The sequence below is a fragment of the Sturnus vulgaris genome, chromosome 29 (assembly GCF_052056855.1).
Source record: "Sturnus vulgaris isolate bStuVul1 chromosome 29, bStuVul1.hap1, whole genome shotgun sequence".
Taxonomy (NCBI): domain Eukaryota; kingdom Metazoa; phylum Chordata; class Aves; order Passeriformes; family Sturnidae; genus Sturnus; species Sturnus vulgaris.
The window spans coordinates 4,797,876-4,816,243 of record NC_142271.1 but is presented as its reverse complement, the minus strand read 5'-3'; the positions used below and the strand labels follow the sequence as shown (position 1 = coordinate 4,816,243).

Below are 18,368 nucleotides of genomic sequence, written 5' to 3'. Positions count from 1 at the left end.
TTTTAATTTTTATTTTTATTTTTATTTTTATTTTTACTTTAATTTTAATTTTAATTTTAATTTTAATTTTATTTTTACTTTAATTTTAATTTTCATTTTAATTTTAATTTTATTTTTATTTTTATTTTTACTTTTATTTTTATTTATTTCTTTTTTTATTTATAAAACCCACTAAAATCCACAGCTCAAAGCTGCTTCCACTCCACGAGCTGCAGCTGATTTGGGATGGTTTTTGGGGCGGTTTTCCCCTTTTTTTCCCTGTTTTTTTCCAAGTTCCTGCCTGCCTGGAACGCTGTCTCCCCACATTTGTCACACGGGCGGGCACAGCTGGTGGATTTCTCCCCGCGGGTGAAAATCTGATGGAGAAATCCCGGAGTTCTGGGCTCCTGTCTGCACCAATTAAGGGACTCCCTGCACTGAAAAATTCCTTAATTAACTCCTTAATTAACTGTCAGCTTGAAAAATCTCTGGGAAAAATCAGGGATCTCCCATCCTTTGCATTTCTTTCCCTGCTGGCACAACAAAATCCCTGTTTATCCACAAAATAATAATTTTCCCTTTTTACCCACAACATCCTCATTATTAAAAAAAAAAAAAAGAATAATAATAATTAAAAAATCCTGAATTTCTAGAGCTGATTTTTTTCCATTTTCTCTCTATTTTCCTTCCTCCTGCAGCTCTTGCCCCATTTCCCATCCCAGGAATTGTTTTGGGATGAAGCTGAGTCACCCTGAGGTGAGAAAAAAGGAATTAAAAACCGGGAATTAAAACCTCCCTGGTGTCACCCGCAGGAATTCCTGCACCTCTCCTGCTGTTCCCATGGAAACAGATGTGGAATTGCAGGGATTTTATGGATTTTCAGCACTTTTATTAATTTTTTTCCCCTTTAACAGCGACGCTTCCTGTATTATTCTCAAGCAGGACGGGGTAAAAAAAAAAAAAAAAAATTCTGCTTTTTTGAGGTACCAAAAAAAGTGGGAATCCATCATTCCCAGAGAAATTTTTCTGCTGGATCTGGCTCAGCCATGGGAAGCTCAGAACACCTGGGATTTATGGCTGAGCTGTTTCTCGTTGAAATTCCACATTTTTTCTCAATTTATCCCATTTTTTCTTGTTTTTTTTCCTCAGGTGTTCATCGCGGAAGGTGAGGATCCATCCATCCATGAATTTTAATTTCCAGGAAAATGGTTTTATTGGACTATTTTTGTTCTTTTAATCTTAATTAAATACTTATTAAGGCGAAGGAATGTTTGGTTTAATGAGTTTTTAGGGCTGTGAGGGTGAGGATTCTCCCATCCCTGCTCCTCGTTTTATCCCAATCCTATTCTGCAACATTTCGAGAAGAAAAAACGCTTTTAACACCTTTGGAAAGAACCAGGTCAGGGAAGAAAAATCCTGGGATGAGGAGAATTTTGGGAATCTGCTCCAAAGGCTCCCGCTGCTCCCAGTTCCTTGTAGGATGGAGGAGCTGAATTTTGGGAATTGGCTCCAAAGACTCCAACATTCTCTTCCTCCGAGCTCCTTGTGGGATGCAGGAGCGGAAAATTTTGGGAATCAGCTTCAAATCAGCTTCCTGTTCCTTTGGGCTCCTTGTGGGATGCAGCAGAATTTTGGGAATTTGCTCCAAAGAGTCCAAATCCCACTGCTCCAAGCTCCTTTTGAGATATGGGAGTGGAAAATTTTGGGAATCAGCTCCAAAATGTCCAACATCCTGTTCCTTTGGGCTCATTGTGGGATACAGCAGAATTTTGGGAATCTGCTCCAAAGGATCCAAATCCTGCTGCTCTGAGCTCCTTTGGGATGCAGGAGTGGAAAATTTTGGGAATCGGCTCCATAGGATCCAACATCCTGTTCCTCTGAACTCCCTGTGGGATGCAGGAGCAGAATTTTGGGGATTGGCTCCAAATCCCACTGCTCCGAACTTCTTTTGGGATGCAGGAGAGGAAGATTTTGGGAATCAGCTTCAAATCATCTTCCTGTTCCTTTGGACTCCTTGTGGGATGCAGCAGAATTTTGGGAATCGGCTCCAAAGAGTCCAAATCCTGCTGCTCTGAGCTCCTTTGGGATGCAGAAGCATAAAATTTTGGGAATTTGTTCCAAAGGATCCAACATCCTGTTCCTCTGAATTCCCTGTGGGATGCAGCAGAATTTTGGGGATTGGCTCCAAATCCCACTGCTCCGAACTTCTTTTGGGATGCAGGAGAGGAAAATTTTGGGAATCAGCTTCAAATCAGCTTCCTGTCCCTTTGGACTCATTGTGGGATGCAGCAGAATTCTGGGAATCAGCTCCAAAGGATCCAAACCCTGCTGCTCTGAGCTCCTTTGGGATGCAGGAGCAGAATTTTGGGAATCTGCTCCAAAGGGTCCAAATCCCTCTGCTCCCAGCTCCTTTTGGGATGCAGGAGCAGAATTTTGGGGTTCTGCCGCCCCAGCCGCCCTTGCCGTGCCCGTTTTCCCCGTTTTGGGGTGACATCCATGGGATGGGCTCTCCCCTCGCTGATCCCTGGGATCCACCCCGGATCCCATCCATCCCTTCCCAGACAATCTCTGCCCCCTCTCAGCTCCGTTTTTCCCCATTTTCCCCTCCCTTTCGCGGGGAATTTCACCGGGAATTTCACCGGGAATTTCACCGGGAATTTCGGCGGTGCCGCTGCAGGGCGGGGAGCTGGGGGATGTTCCAGAACATCCTGTGCGAGCGTGGGGAGCCATAAAAGGCTCAGGGATGGGATCGGGAACGCCGGGAATTCGCACGCACAGCCCCGAGGAGGAGCCCAGCTGGGGAAACCCTCCCCGCCCTGAGTGTCCTACATCTTCCAGCGGGGGGAACGGCAGCGCTTAAAGCTGGATTTAAGCGGATTTTTATTTTCCCTCCTCTTCCCACGCAGCGATTCCCAACCCCGGCTGCTCCCAGAGCCGCTCGCAGCCCGGCGGGGAGTGGGAGGAAAGGGATGCTCGGAGGATTTGGGAAAATCCGGAGCATTTCCAGCCATGCTCCACCTGGACTGGCGGCTCCGGAGCTGTGAGTATTCCCGAGAAATCCTGGGAAAGGGAGGGGAAGGAGGGAATTCCTCACTGGTGGTCATTTGGGGGAGGGGGGGATGTTTGGGGACCCCCTGTCCTGCCAGGCTTTTCAGGAACAGCCACAACCAAAGCTTGGAGTTTGCGCTTCGCTTACAAAAATCGGGTGGAGAAAGATGATTTTTTTTTCCCCCCTTACTTTCTGTGAAAAACAATGGGATTTTCCCGTACTTTTTTTTCCCCCTCAAATCCCGTATTTTCAGCTTTTCTCCTCCCAGCATCCCCAATCCCATTTTTCCAGCCTTTCTCCCGGGCCAGGCCCGGCAGGGATGGGCTCGCTGTGACCTCCCCCAGCTGTGATCTGGCCCGAGCTCTTCCCGTTCCCTGTGCAGCCGAAATAAAAAGGAGAAGGAGCTCTGGAAACACAACCTGAGAGGCTGCAGGGCTCAGAAAAGCTTTTCTGTGTTTGTCTCGTGCAGGAGAGGAGCTGTTGGGGCAGAGGGAGCTTTTGGGGACGAGGAGAAGGATTCGGGATCCTGGTGGGAGCTGGGTGGGGAAGGGAGACCCTTTGCTCTTGCAGGTGGGTCCTTGCTCTTAAATTAAATTAAATTAAATTAAATTAAATTACATCAAATAAGATGAAATATCCTGAGCTAAGCTCAGTAAACCTCACCTTGCTCTGCTGATTTTTCAGCCCACTCAGGATTTAAAAAAAAAAATAAAAATGTTGATTTGGATTCTTTCCCCTCTTTCAAGAAATGAAGCAGCTTTTGTCTCCCTGCTCCGGAGCTGTGCCACCCTTACCGTCCTCCTGCTGGGGAATATTTCCTTCTGTAACCCCTCTCCCTCCCATCAGCAGCTGCAGGAAATCGCAGCAGGCAGGAGGAGGCTGGAAATGATCCCGAGGGACCGGGATGGGGGAAGGGGTGAGGCTGGGGGAGGCCGGAGCGGCCCCAGCCCCTCCTGCATCCCAAAGGATGCTCGGGATCGGGGGGTACCAAAGGAGCTGCGAGTGCTGCTGCTTTTCCTCCTCTCGGCACGATGAAATCTCCTCTAATTCCAAAGGTTTTCCCTCTTTTTGCCATTATTTTTTCCAGGCAGAGGCAGGGAACCAGCGGGGTTTTGTTGTTGTTGTTATTATTTTCCGGGTGGTTGTTACTATGGCGAGGAAACTGAGCTGGGGAAGGTCAGGAATTCCCGGCTGACAATTCCAAGCCTGTTCCTTTCATTCCCAGCTGCCGAGGTTGGAGCAAAGGCACCAGAACCGGGCTGTTCCCGGCCCCTTCTCCCTTGGGACACGGGGGACAGGAAGAATCTTTTTTTTCCCGAAGTTTCCCCCATGGATTTCTCTGTCCCACTGGGTGTCTTTGCCCTGCTCCTGGTGGCACGAGGGTGTTGCAGATGGGATTTTGGGGGCTGCGAGGATCATCCTGGGTCTGTCCCAGGAGGAAATTTGGGTTCCAGCCCTCTCAAGTGCTGGCCTTTGGAATTTCGACCCTGGAGCAGCAAAACTTCCAAATCCTGGAGAGAAGAGAGATGGGAAGGGAAGGGAAGGGAAAGGAGCTCTGACATCTCCCCCTGTTCATTCCATGAATCCCTTGGAAATCCACCAGCCTGGCTCTGATAAATCCCAAATTATTGCAGGCCCAGAAATGCCTCCAATCCAGGGGCTCTCCAAAATGCGGGATGAGTTTTCCTTGGAGGGAATATCCAGGGAGAGGTCCCGCTGTCCCCCGGAGCCCTGACCCCTCCCCGGGGGTGCTGCGGGGCTGCCCCTGCCCATCCATGCTCCAAATCCACTTGGAAAAGACCCTGGCAGGGTTTCTTAAATCAAGGAATTTTATCCTGGACGGAGCGGGCCCTGCCCCATCTCCGCTAATGGAAAAGCAATTTCCCTTCCTTTGGATTTCAAATGTCAGTTAGTGATGGAGCGCTAATTCCCCGAGCCCGGGAGCGGAATGCGGCCTCAGGACGCTCTGCCAGCTCCCAGCACGGCCCTGGAGCCGCTTCCCGGTGAAATCCAGGTGATTTCGGAGAGCCGGAGGCGAAGGCGAGGAATTCAGGAATTCAGAGTGTGAGCCTGACCTTGATTTCCTTTAAATAGCACGGGAGGGAAGAGGAGCAGATTCTTTGTGTGCCAAGGCAGCTGAATTCGGGCAGGGTTTTGCATTCCAGCCGAATTCCCAGTTCTTTACATTCCAGCCCAATTCCCAGCTCTTTGCTCCTCTGTTCCCATGGATGACCTGCCCGGAGAAATCCTCATCCCTCTCCAAGCGCTCTCCTCTTGCTGGCATTGTTCAAAAGGAATTTTAAAGCCATTTTAGGCAATTATTCCTGAGTTTTGGACGCAGAAATCGCCTGGCCCCAGCCAGATTCTGCTGCTGGCAGGCACTGGAGTGGCGCTGGTTGTGTCTCATTCCAGCACTTTGGATTTGAAGGAATAGAGGTCAGGAATGTCTGGACGCAAATCCATCGAGCCCCTGGAAAGAGGAGCTGCCTCTGCTTTGCTAATTGTCCACCCCAGGCTGAATTCGTCCATGAAAATTCACCGGGAAAGGAAATCCATCATTCGTGGGAGCAGAATCCCGGGATGGCAGAATCCCGGGATGGCAGAGCAGCAGCGGGATCTGGGCTCGCCCCTTTTTCCTTGGATTCTGGCAGGGTGGGAAGCGTGGCTTGATGCGCTGCCGCTGCTTTTTATCCTGGCTTTGTGTTCCTTTGTGCTGCTGCCCACGTGGAGCCGGGAATTTGTGGGAATTGCACCGGGAATTGTGGATGGGCTCACGGCAGGTCCTGCTGCTGGAGGAAATCCAAGCAGGATTTCTCAGTTTATTTATTAACCTCACTCCTCACGCAATAAGTGATGCTTAGTGCCCTCCTGAAAATTTATTTGGGAATAGAAATAAAAATAAACAACCCTGCTAGGACTGGTGGGAAAAGATTTTCCTGGATCTTAGTCCAGCTGTGAGATCTTTTTCAGGGATGTTTTTAATTTTCTTCATGGAATCATAGAATCCCGGGATAATTTTGGTTGGAAAGTCCTTGGAATGCTCACCCTGGGAACCTCCCACTATTCCAGCCTGGTCTGGGACACTTCCAGGGATGTTTCCTGTCACCCTCCTCAAATTCCCACTTCCAGAGGAGCTGTAGGAACAAACGGGACCATGGAAATCTCCCTTTGGGATGGCTCTGGAGTTTGCAGGGGTCCTGGGATAGCAGGAATTCCGTGTTCAGGAGGAATTCTGTGTTTAGCAGGAATTCTCTGCTGTCCCTGGCTGTGTCCCCAAGGCCACCACCTCTGTCCCCTTTACCAGATGGCCAAAACCGCCAGGAATTTCGAGGAGAAACAACAGGAAATTCCCATTCTGGTCCCTGCCCCTTCCAGAGGGATCCCACTCGCTGCTCCAGGCCGTGATCCCAGGAATGTCCCGGCTGATCCCGGGGCCCGGGAGGTGACACAGCCGGGAGGTGACACAGCCGGGAGGTGACAGTGGCTGCAGGTGGCTGTTGCTAAGCGACGCCTGCGGCTGCTCTGGGCTGGCAGCTCCGTGATGGGCGGAATTCCCGGGGTAGGGAATTCTGATCCCCCTCGTTCACTCCCTGCTCCCACTGGATTTGCTTTTTTGGGGGGAAAAGGAGGAAAGCCAAGGGGTGTCACAGCGGGGTGATGGATTTGTGCTTGGGGACATTGGATGGGACAGACCCAGGGGGAGCTGCGCTCATCCACAGGGGCCGGGTGTGGGTCAGGGGACAGGGACAGGGATCTGGGGGGACAGGAACAGAGATTTGGGACTCAGGGATATGGATTTGGGAGGCAGGGACTTGGATTCAGGTATCAGGTACATGGATTTGGGACTCAGGGACATGGATTTGGGAGACAGGGACATCGATTTAGGGGGCAAGGACATGGATTTGAAACTCAGGGACATAGATCTGGAATTCAAGGACATGGATTTGGGATTCAGGGACATGGATTCGGGAATGATTCCCTGCTCCAGCCCCTGGGAAGCTCCTCCTGGCTCGGTGGGACCTCATCATCCCCAGGGAAAAGCCCCAGGAGCCCGTGCAGGGGGAGAAGCGGGAATGTCGCTGTCCCAGCCCAGCTGAGCCAGGAACGAGCCTTTTTTGGGATTTTTTTGGCCGGGGCTGGCTCTGCCCTTCAGAGCCGTCTCCCAAAAGTCAGAGCAGGCAGCAGCGCCGGGAGCGGCCGCAAGGACAGCGGGAATTCTGCCTTTGGCCGCACCGAGGTGGGGATGCTCGGAGCGAAACCTCCGGGGTCGCTTTTGTCCCTCTCCCTTCTCCCTCTCTCCCTAATTAAACTCATCTCCCTAATGACGTTCGGAGAGAGGAGATGGAGCAAAACCCGCGCGTTTCCAGCCCTCTCCCCCCGCCATCCCTCTCGGCTGCCGGGCTGGGATTGGGGAGCTGGGGGCTCGCATTGCTCAGGGGCAGGGTGTGAGGAACATCGGGAGGAGGAATCCAGTGGAATCCAGAAGGAAAACTTCCCCAGCCGGCAGGAAAACAGAGCAGACGCCTGGTTTGAATGTCACCTGGGGGCGGGGAGAGCTCGGGAAGCAGCAGAACAAACTGACTCCAACCTTCTCGCCTGTTTGTTTTTGGGTTTTTTTCTCTGGTGGTTTTTTTTTTTTTTTTTTTTGGGTTGTTTTTTTTTTTTCTCTTAAAAAAAATTCCCACCTCTTTTTGTTTTGTTTTATTTTTAGGCTCGGTCTCTGCGTGAACTGCTGAGGAGGCTCTGGAGCCGCAGGATTGATGGAGAGGCGCTGACAGGTACCGGCGGTGCTGCTTGGGGGTGGCCGTGACACGGGGGACAGGTGACACAGGGGACAGGTGACACAGGGGACAGGTGACACAGGGGACAGCTCTGCTCCTGCTCTGCTCCTGCCAGGGTGGGTTTAGCGATCTGGGATTTCCCCCCAGTTCAGGAGGGACATTTTAGGGGTGGAGCGTGTCCAGGGAAGGGAATGGAGATGGGGAAGGGTCTGAAGAATCCTGAGGGGAAGGGGAAGGGTTGGAGAATCCTGAGGGATTTGGGGAAGGGTTTGGAGAATCCTGAGGGGAAGGGGCTCAGCCTGGAGAAAAGGAGGCTCAGGGGGAATTTGTGGCTCTGCACAACTCCCTGACAGGAGGGGCCAGCCGGGGGGGATTTGGGATCTCATCCCAGGGAACAGGGACAGGAGGAGAGGGAACGGCCTCAGGCTGGGCCAGGGGAGGCTCAGGCTGGAATTTCCTCATGGAAAGGGTTGGCAGGGGCTGCCCAGGGAGGTTCAGAGATATCCAAGAAATTCCTGAACGTGGCACTGAGCGCTCAGTGCAGCGATCAGGCACAGCCTGGCTGATCCTCGCGGACTTTCCCACCTTCAACAACTCCAGAATTCCACTCCCCCAGCAGAAACCCCTCCACCATGGAGCTGCCCAGCACCAAAGACTTCCAGTGGAAATCCCTGGCTCCCCTGCCCAGCCGCAGGGTTTACTCCACGCTGGTGGAGGCGGCCGGGCAGGTCTTCGCCGTGGGCGGCTGCGACGACAACGGGGTCCCGGTGGATTCCTTCGAGGTTTACAGCCCCGAGGCCGACCAGTGGGCATCGCTGCCCCCCATGCCCACAGCCAGGGCGGGCGTGGCCGTCACCGTGCTGGGCAAGAGGATCATGGTGATTGGAGGTGTGTGTAAGTCGGGACTGATGGAGGGATGGCCAAAGCCAGGCTTTGGAGCTTGTGGTTTATTGCGTGGGTGAAAGGGACCTGCTTGGAGCTGCCAGCTCGGAGCAGGCTGTGAGAGCAGGAGGGCAAGAGGAAAAGGAGTAAGAGGGTAAAAGGTAAGAGCTAAGGAGAGAGTGCAAGAGGTAAGAAGTGCATAAGAGAAGTAAGAGAAGTAAGAGCATAAGAGAGCGAGGTTCCCGTTACAATACAATCAATCTCTTTTTGTGTTGAATATTCTAATTCTCACTAACCAATCTAATACAAGATACAAATCCTATAGCATTTACACACAGCCTATAAAAATCATTACATCACCGTACTGTGTTACACTTTAAACCCTAAAAACTGCTCTTTGGACCCCCCTTTACCAATCCAGCAGGGTCCTCTCTGCCCCTTGGCCCTGTCTGCAGGCACAGGGGATTGTTCACTCAGGAGGGGATTATTTTCAGCTGCCCACACTGTTGTTTTCTAGTTCAGTAACTAAGGTTTGCCTTTCATTTCCATCTCGCTTACAGCTCCCATATTCTCCAAATCTTTTGCCAAGCAATCCTATTGATAAAGTTTTCCATTTTCATCTTCCCCGACAGGTGTGGGCATGAACCAGCAGCCGCTGAAGGTGGTGGAGATGTACAACACGGACGAGGGGCGCTGGAGGAAGCGCAGCTCGCTGCGAGAAGCTGCCATGGGCATCTCGGTGACGGCCAAAGGCAAGGAGGGACCTCTGTGGGATTTGGGATTTAGGGGGGTGTGGTTATTGCTTTAGAGGGAGAGCAACACACACAGATCTCCTCAGGGAAAAGAAGGTATTTATTGTGAGTGTGATTCGTGCTTTTACAGTATTTTCTGCAGAGTTAAGACGGTAGTTCATTGGATAATTGAAAAAAAAAAGCCTCTGGGACAGCGTTTCAGAATGAGTCCCACGGTTTGTACCAGGTGTTAATTTTTATTATGAATTCCATTTTGTTTTGACCAGATTGTCATCCTGGGAGAAATTCTCCCTACTGGAGCTGACACATTATCAGCTTGGGAACGAAGCTGAGAGAGCAGGAGAAGCTCCAGCCTGAGAATGATTTTCCAGGCTGTGATTTTCCCAGATCTCTAACAGTGTGTCCACAGAGGGGGGGGGAATCTGGTTGGTGAAAAGGTTGGGCTTGATGAACTCTGCCTTTGCCCTCTCTCCCTAATTAAGCTCATCTTCTTAATGATGTTCAGAGAGAGGAGATGGAGCAAAGACGTTTCCAACCCTCTCCCCCAAGGATCCCTCTGGGCTCCCAGGTTGGGATTGGGGACCTGGGGGCTCCCCAGTTGAGGAATTGAGGTTTTTTTCCCCAACTTTGATTCTGTGCACAAAACCTCATCCGGGCCAGGGCTGGTTTGTTCATTTCCAAAACATCTCCTGTGCTTCCAGAAGTTTGTGGCTCCTGCTTTTGTCACCTCCCACCCTGCTGAGAGTCTCCAGGGGAGATTGGGAGCACAGGCAGAGCCACCCCCGGGGTTGTCACCAGCCCTGGAGCCGTGGGGGCGGTGGCTCTGCTGCTCCCTGGGGGTGTTTTGGACAACTCCGAGTTCCGGGGGCTCAGATCCAACTTTCTTCCGTGTTTACAGCAAATTCTGCTCCTAGAGTGTATTATTTTAGCAAGGGGGGGATGGATTTTTGCAGGGGAGGAGGATTTCTGCTGCTTTCCCATAGCAGTTTTGTGGGATTTTTTTTGCAGGGAGGGGAAAATGGATTTTTGGTGCTTTCCTATCATAATTTTGTGGGATTTTTTGGTTTTTTTTGCCCTGTCTAGATTACAGGGTGTACGCAGCAGGTGGGATGGGCTCGGACCTGCGGCCCCACAATTTCCTGCAGCACTATGACGTGCTCAAGGACATCTGGGTGTCCCTGGCTGCCATGCCCACCCCCCGCTACGCGGCCACGTCCATCCTGAGGGGCTCCAAGATCTACGTGCTGGGTAAGGACCAGCCCTGCCTCCTCCTCCTCCTCCTCCTCCTCCTCCTCCTCCTCCTCCTCCTCCTCCTCCTCCTCCTCCTCCTCCTCCTTCTCCTTCTCCTTCTCCTTCTCCTTCTCCTTCTCCTTCCTTTCTTTTTCTGTCTTCTTCTTTATCTTTCCTTTTCCTTCCTCTTTCCTCCCTTTTCTTCCTTCTCTTCCATTTTTCTTCCTTTTGCTTCCCTTCTCTTCCTTCTCCTTTTTTCTTCCTTCTCGCCTTTCTCCTCCTCCTCGTCATCCTCCATGCCTGACAGATGGGATAACTGGGATCCCAGCACTGGGATAACTGGGATCCCTTGCACTGGGATAACTGGGATCTCAGCACTGGAATAACTGGAATCCCTGGCACTGGGATAATTCAGATTCCAGCATTGGGATAACTGAGATCCCAACACTGGGATAACTGGGATCCCAACACTGGGATAACTGGGATCCCAACACTGGGATAACTGGGATCTCAGCACTGGGATAACTGGGATCCAGGCCTTGCTGGATCCGAGCTCATGGGAATTCCTCTCATCTTCCTGAGCCTGATCCCAGCTCTGCTCTGAGTTTGTCTGCATTAAACTGCTTTAATCTGAGTTTGTCTGCATTAACTCAGTTTAATCTGAGTTTGTCTGCATTAAACCCATGCATTTTAAACCCCGCTCTGTGCCAGCACCGCGGGGAGTGGGGAGAGCTTGGAAAACACCTTTTTCCTGTCCTGGGACAGAGAAAAGGAGCACAGAGAGGTGAAAAATCCCATTTTGCTGAGGGAAATCCCATTTTGCTGAGGGAAATCCCATTTTGCTCAGGCTGCCCCGGTCCCTGAGCAGGGATTCCCTCCCCTTTCCCAGGGGGAAGGCAATCCAAGTACGCCGTCAACGCCTTTGAGGTCTTCGACACGGACACGCGCTCCTGGACCAGGTTCCCCAACATTCCCAACAAAAGAGCCTTCTCCAGCTTCGTGCCCACCGAGGAGAAGCTCTTCAGCCTCGGGGGGCTGCGCCAGGGCCGGCTCTACCGGCAGCCCAAGTTCATGAGGACCGTGGATGTGTTCGACCTGGAGCAAGGTGGGAGCTGGGCCAGCCCTTCCAGAGGGGTTTGGGGACACGGGGAAGGGTTTGGGGCACAAGGAAGGGTTTGGGGACACAGGGAAGGGTTTGGGGACACAAGGAAGGGTTTGGAATACAGGGAAGGGTTTGGGAGACGGGGATGAGTTTGGGACACAAGGAAGGGTTTGGGGACATGTGGAGGGTTTGGGGCACAAGGGGTTGGGTTTGGGGTTTGGGGACACACAGGGCTGGGTTTAGGTTCTGGGGACGCACAGGACTGGATTTGGGGACACACAGGGCTGGCTTTGGGGTTTGGGGCACACAGGGCTGGGTTTGGGGCTCTGCCATCCTTGCAGAGCACAGAGCTCCCACCTGCTGCTGCCTGAGCTCAGCTTAGAGGACGATTTCCAGTCAGGATTGCCAAGTGGAATGGGAAAACCTCAATCCCAAAGCAGCTGCATCCCACAGCGTGCTGGGGACAAACCCTACCCATTCCATGAGGTTTTATCACCCCAAAGTGCAGCAGTCAAACTGCTTCCAGGGCCGGGTGATCCCACAGAATCCAACATGTCCTGTCCCTCCCAGGTGGGTGGATGAAGATGGAGCGCTCCTGCTACCTGAAGAAAAGGCGAGCAGACTTCGTGGCCGGCTACCTGCGAGGCAGAGTTGTGGTGGCTGGGGGCCTGGGTGAGCCTCTGGGACTGTGGGAACCCTTTCCAAAGTGTGGGAATTGTTGGGAATTGTCATCCCAGAAAAGGGAGAAATCCCGGTCCTGGCAGGTGGGGGGGAGCGGGGAAAACAAACCCCAAAAGGGGATGGGGCACAGAGCAGCCAAGAGATTCTCGCTGGTGCTTCCCAGATCATCCAGCGCCTCCTTCTGTGCTTCCAGGGAATCAGCCGACTGTGCTGGAGTCGGCAGAGGCTTTCCACCCGGACAAGAACAAGTGGGAGAGCCTCCCCCCCATGCCCACCCCGCGCTGTGCCTGCTCCAGCATCGCCCTGCGGGATTGCCTGCTGGCCGTGGGCGGCGTCAGCCAGGGGCTCAGCACGGCCGTGGAGGCTCTGTGCCTGTCTGATTCCTGACTGGAGCCTGCCTGGAGGAGAATTCCCCCTAGACAGGTCCCTGTGTCTCTCTGATTCCTGACTGGAACCATCCCGGAGGAGAATTCCCCCTGGAACAGGTCCCTGTGCTTCACTGATTCTTGATTGGAACCTGCCTGGATGAGAATCCCGTCTGGAGGAGGTCCCTGTGCCTGTCTGTCCCCAGCAGTGGCCCTGGGGACAGTGCTGGCAGCTCCTCCAGAGCCACATCCAGGGATTCTGGCACTCACCCCCATGAGGAACCCCCACACTGGCCAGGGATCCCCTCCCGCCACTGTCACATCTCCATGGGGACACCCAGACACAGGAACTGCTCCCCAAATCTCCGTGGGGACACCCAGACACAGGAACTGCTCCCCAAATCTCCTGCCTGTGGGAAGGACTCCGGAGATCCCCGTGTGGGAATTGTGTCCCCGCAGCCATCCCGGCCGCAGGTGACAGCTTGGGAGGCGCTGGGACTCTCCAGAGGGGACAGTGGTGGCTCAGAGGGCACAGTCGTGGTGTCCTCCTCCATCCTGGGATCTCCCTACGGATTTTCTCCCAAAGGAAACTCCAACCCTGCAGCCGGACCCGGGGATCCTTCTCTGCATCCACAGCAAGGCTTTCCCTAAAATCCGGCGGCATTTCCTTGGAATTCCGGCAGGAGCCGGAGCCAGGGGCTGCTCCCGGAGGATGAATTCCCGAGGGATTGCTGTGGCTCCTCTCTGGTGGCACAGGACTGGGACAGGACTGGCACAGCCGCTGCCTGTGCCGGGTGTCAGGTGGAGGTGACCTCAACCCGCGGTTTTCCACCTTTTTTTTAGCTGCTTTGGTGATTTGGGATCTTCACTGGGAAAAGGAGCAATGCAGGGCTGTGCGTGGTTCATCAGCCCAGGGACCGGGGGTGGCTTTGGGGATGCAGAAGTGACCCCGGCCCGGCCGCTGCCTCCTCTTGGGTTCTGTCCTCCTCAGTTTTTGGGAGGGCTGTGCGAACTGTGGGGGTGCAATTCCAGCTTTAATTCCATTAAAAGTTGTCTTTGGGAAGCCCTCGGAGGAGCCCGGGCTGTGCCAGAGGTGCGGTGGTGTGCAGATGTGGGCGAGAGGGGTCAGGGCAGGCTGGGATCATGGAATCATGGAATGATTTGTGTTGGAAAGATCCAAAAGGATCCCCATAAAGGGACACCTTCCCCATCCCAGGCTGCTCCAAGCCCCGTCCAGCCTGGCCTGGGACACTGCCGGGGATGTGATCCCATCGCGGGTTCACTCCCAAGGCCTCACTTCCCTCCTTTAACTCTCCCTGAGCTGCGGGAGGGGGTCCCGCTGTCCCCGCCGTGTCCCCGGGGTGTCCCTGCTCCGTTCGGGGCCGCTCCCGTCACCGCGGAGCTCCGAGGACACCGAGCCGGAGCTCATTTCCCAGCTCCTTTTCTCCTGATTCCCGAGGCTCTGGGCTCGGTGCTTTGCTCAGCTGGAGCAGAGCGAGGAGGGATCCTTTGTGCAGCTGGAGCCTGACCCTTCCCTTTGTGCTCCCAGAAATCCCGGACAGAGCAGCGTCCCGGGATTGAATTTATAGAAGAGGTGACAGCGACTGGGGGTGACAGAATCAGAGCTGAGAGTGTCCCGAGCCGTCAGAGGGGGGGAAATGAGCAGCTCTGGAAGGAAAAGCAGCTCCAGGTCTCTGTCTTTGGATGAACCCCAAGCTCCCATCACCCCACAGGACCCTGGGACATCCCCGGAGCTGCCGAGCCCTGGGAGCCCCCGGCTCGGGGGGGATTTTCCCCGATGGAGCCGTGCAGAATCCATCACCTCCCTCCCCTGACCCTGCTCAGGGCTGCCCTTCCCTTCAGGAGCATCCTGCTGGGAAATGGGATCCTGCAGGACACAACCTCCCGGGTTTTGTCACAGCACGCCCCAGGTGACAGAGATGTGACCTGAGCCTTGGCTCCTGGCTGTGCCTGCAGGGCGTTTTTGCGCTGTTTCAGCGGTTTGGGGTGCTTTGTTTCGGGCTCTTCCCAGAGCTGTGAACAGCAGATGGCATCCCCGGGCTGAGCTGTGGCTGGAGCCGCGCCTCCCGCAGCCCTCCCGCTGTCCTGGGCTGCCCTGGCCGGGTGCTGCTGGACCGGGGGGGCTCTAAAATCCCATTTCAGGTGGTGCAAGGTCCAACAAATAACTTGGATGCTGCGCGTCTCCTCCAGTGTTTTATTCCCGTGGAAAAACATCCCCGTGGAGCCCGAACACCTGCCAGGAGCTGGGACAGGGCTGGGTTTGTGTCCAAAGGGTCCCTGATGCTGCTGACCAGGAAATCTCTTCGGGGCTGGGTCCTGCTGCAGCTCCCCGAGTGAATCCCTTGGGATGAGAGATCCACAGAGCTTCTTTCCCTGGATAAAAATTTGGTTTGTCCCAAACCAGGCCCTCCTGTCCCTGGGGGGCTGCAGGAAGCCCTGGGCTGGTCCTGGGACCCGGCACCCTCCGTGCCCGCTTCTCTCCCTTTATCCCAACCCAACCTTGGAGTTTTCCAGCCACAAAAAGATCCCGGAGCGGCCCCGGCCGTGTCCTCGCCTGAACTCCCCACGCTCGGAGTTTCTGAGAGGCTTTTCAGCCCCGGTGGCTGCTCCAGCACAGAGGGCTGAGAGCTGAGCTGGCCCTGCTGCCAAAAATCCTCGTTTATCTTCCCGGAGCAGACATTGTCTGCACAAACAGGAAACTTCCTCAAGGAACAACCTCCACAGGATCCGGTGGCAGAGCAGAAATGATTCCTGAGCCTTGCCATGGGCCCAGGACACGCGGCTGGGCTGGCCCTGGCTCTTGGGGACAATATTTTTGGGGTCAGCTCTGCTTTTTGGGGTCTGCTCTGGTCTTTGTGGGTGACAATTCCCAGAAGGAGTCCAGCGTGGGGTTGTGTGAGGGCTCCAGCCGGGAATTCTGCTCTGGAGGGCCGGGAATGGAGCTCTGGGAAGAGCCTCTGTCACCGCCATCCTCATCCTGGGATGTCCCCAACGCTGTGGGGCCACCAGCACTGGAGTCACCCCTGGCTGCTCCCATTCCTGTGACATCTGCCAGTGCGGATGTGGAGTCACCATCCTGAGACACAGACGCTTCCTGCTCATAAAATAATAATTTTTTTTTTTTAAGGGGAATTTTGCTCATTTTTCCTCTAAATGCCTCAGGGTTTCTGCAGCCCCATGTGCCCGGGAGGGTGTCAGGGACACCTGAGGGGTGGATTTGTGGTAAAGGGAGCCTTGGAGGAGTGGTTTAATAGAAAAATTTGGATGGATGGATGGATGGATGGATGGATCCATGGAATGATGGATGGACAGACAGATGGAACCCCCAGCTGCACTCCTGAGGTGCGGGGTGGCCTCTGCTGCTCTCATTATATGTGAAAGGCCATAAATGACTTTTCCAAAGGCTCCCATGGGCGCTGATGAGTTTTCCCTTCTCCTGCTGATGGATGGGGACGATCAGAGCAATCACGGCTTCCTCCGGGATTTTCCAGAGGGAAAATGGATTTCACATCTGCCCGAGCATCCCTGGCAGCAGGTGAGGAATGCCGGGGCTGCAGCGCCACGAACGAGGGGCGAGCATTAAACTTTTTGTTGTCTCTGGCATTTTAATGACTCTGGGAGCTCTTCCTTTCCCCGTGGGAGGTCTCCCTGCTGCAAGAAAATCTCTTTCGTGGTGTTTATTCCTTTCCCAATCCACAAACAGAGCCTGTGGCCACCGAATGCCAAGGCAGAGCCACAGGTTCTGGCCGGGATGTGGAAGTTTTCAGAGGCGGGATAACGCTGCAGAATTGATTTTAACGTAATAAATTAATTAATACAAATTTCGGAGCCTGCAAGCAGGCAGAGCTCCGGCTGTGACCAAGCACGGAGCTGAGCTCGGAGCAGGTTTCCCTGACGTGGAGCCAAATTCCTGGCTGGATTTCAGGCTGGTTTTAGTGGACACGCACTGGGGCCGCGGGACAAGCCCGGTTTGGGGTTTCCAGGTTGGAAGCTGGCGAGGGCAGGGGAATTTCGGTGGATTTCCCCAGCGGAGAAAGCCGTGGGTGCTGCCACAATGGAGGATCCTTATCAGCGGATTCCAGCGCTCTGCGTCCCTTGGCATTTCCATGAAAATGGGAAAGGCTTCCTGAGCCCGTCTGGAACAAACATCCATCCCTCAGCCTCCCTCCCAGGCAGAGCACGGCATGGCTGGGAGGAATTTACGGCTGCAGACAGAAAGGGAAGCTCCACGAGACCGCGCTGCCTTCCCCGACACAGGGGGAAGCGTCGGGAAAAGCATCCCGAGAAATCCACAGGGAAATTAAACTCGTGCCTAAAGCTCGCTGTGTGCTCCAGGGACGGGAGGACTGAGCCGGGAGCGATCCCACGGCTGCGACAGCTCCGGGGGACAGCGACAGCGACAGCGACAGCGACACTTTCCCTCCGGCCGGTGCAATCCCTTTGTTCGCCGCAGCCACCGAGGTTGGAGCCTTCCCCGCCCGGCTCCGCCGCAATCCCTGGGCCGTGCCCGGACAGGATCCTGTTTGCTTTGACTCTGAAATTGCGGCACTTTGGTTCAGCTCAGCTCCTCTCCGCCTTGTTTATCTTCCCCCGTGGCCCGTGGAAACGGCTCCTGAGTAAATAATTCATTACCACAATTCATTATCGCCCTTCATTATCGCCGCTCTTGATCACAGTCCATTATCACAATTCATTATCGCAATTGCTGCAGCCCAGGATCGTCTTCGGATGTCCTGGGCTGATTTTAAAGCGAGGAGAGAGATTTGTCCCTGGTTTGTTGGGCTCGGGGAGAGGTTGGAGCCGGGAGCTGCTCGTCTCTGTGAGGAACGGAGGTGCCAGTGGCCACTGGCCACAAAAAACAGTGACAGCGGCAGGGGAAGAGACCTGCGCCTCTTAATTATATCAAAATGGCATTTAATGCGTGTGGGACCGCGCTGGTAGCGCTCACAGCCACGGAGAGTGGCCCGATTGTATCAAAATGACATTAAGTGTGTGTGGGACCGCGCCGGGACAGGTGACAGCCCTGGGGAGCGCTTTGGTGCCAGGCTGTGCCCATGACGTGTGGTTCCACCTTCCCTGAGGGACATCTGTCCTCAAAAGGTCACTCTCTAACCTCACCCCGGTGACAAAACCAGACAGGGGACAGTGCCACCCACCTGGGTATCTCCTGACACCGAGACACAGCCTCGAGGCGCTGACAGCTCCGTCCTGTGTCACCTCTGTGTCACCTCCCAAGCCCGCGGTGAGAAGCCAAGTTAAATCATCCCTGGCGGGAGTTTGGGACCCCCTGCTCTGCGGGGAGCGCAGGGAAAATCCAGGTCTGGATGAGTAATGCCTCGGTTATCTCCCCGTGCCATCGATCCGGGCTGTCCCCACACCCGCCAGAGCTGGGCAAGCGCCTTTGTTTTGGCTGTTCTGGGGAATAATTGCATTCTTTTAATATCTCCAAAGGCAGATTTACCGCAGGGAGACCACACGGGGAGAAGGTGCTGCTGAGGGAGCCGGGAATGGCCGTGAGCAGCCTCA

At 54.1% G+C, this 18,368-nt stretch overlaps 1 protein-coding gene across 4 annotated transcripts; it reads left to right on the top strand.

Moving 5' to 3' along the window:
- The first annotated feature begins 2,679 nt into the window (after positions 1 to 2,679).
- KLHDC8A (kelch domain containing 8A) lies at positions 2,680 to 13,884 on the top strand. Of its 4 annotated transcripts, none has more exons than XM_088180210.1 (9): positions 2,680 to 3,019; positions 4,464 to 7,651; positions 7,740 to 7,806; positions 8,429 to 8,697; positions 9,324 to 9,443; positions 10,527 to 10,691; positions 11,563 to 11,778; positions 12,346 to 12,447; positions 12,650 to 13,884. In XM_088180210.1, the coding sequence occupies exons 4-9, from the start codon at positions 8,442 to 8,444 to the stop codon at positions 12,841 to 12,843; spliced, it is 1,053 nt and encodes a 350-aa protein (XP_088036336.1). In that variant the 5' UTR covers positions 2,680 to 3,019; positions 4,464 to 7,651; positions 7,740 to 7,806; positions 8,429 to 8,441; the 3' UTR covers positions 12,844 to 13,884. The 4 variants fall into 4 exon arrangements, with proteins under 4 accessions (XP_088036336.1, XP_088036335.1, XP_014728173.1 ...); XM_088180209.1 differs by having other exon boundaries at positions 8,426 to 8,697; XM_014872687.2 differs by lacking the exon at positions 4,464 to 7,651.
- Positions 13,885 to 18,368: the final 4,484 nt, after the last annotated feature.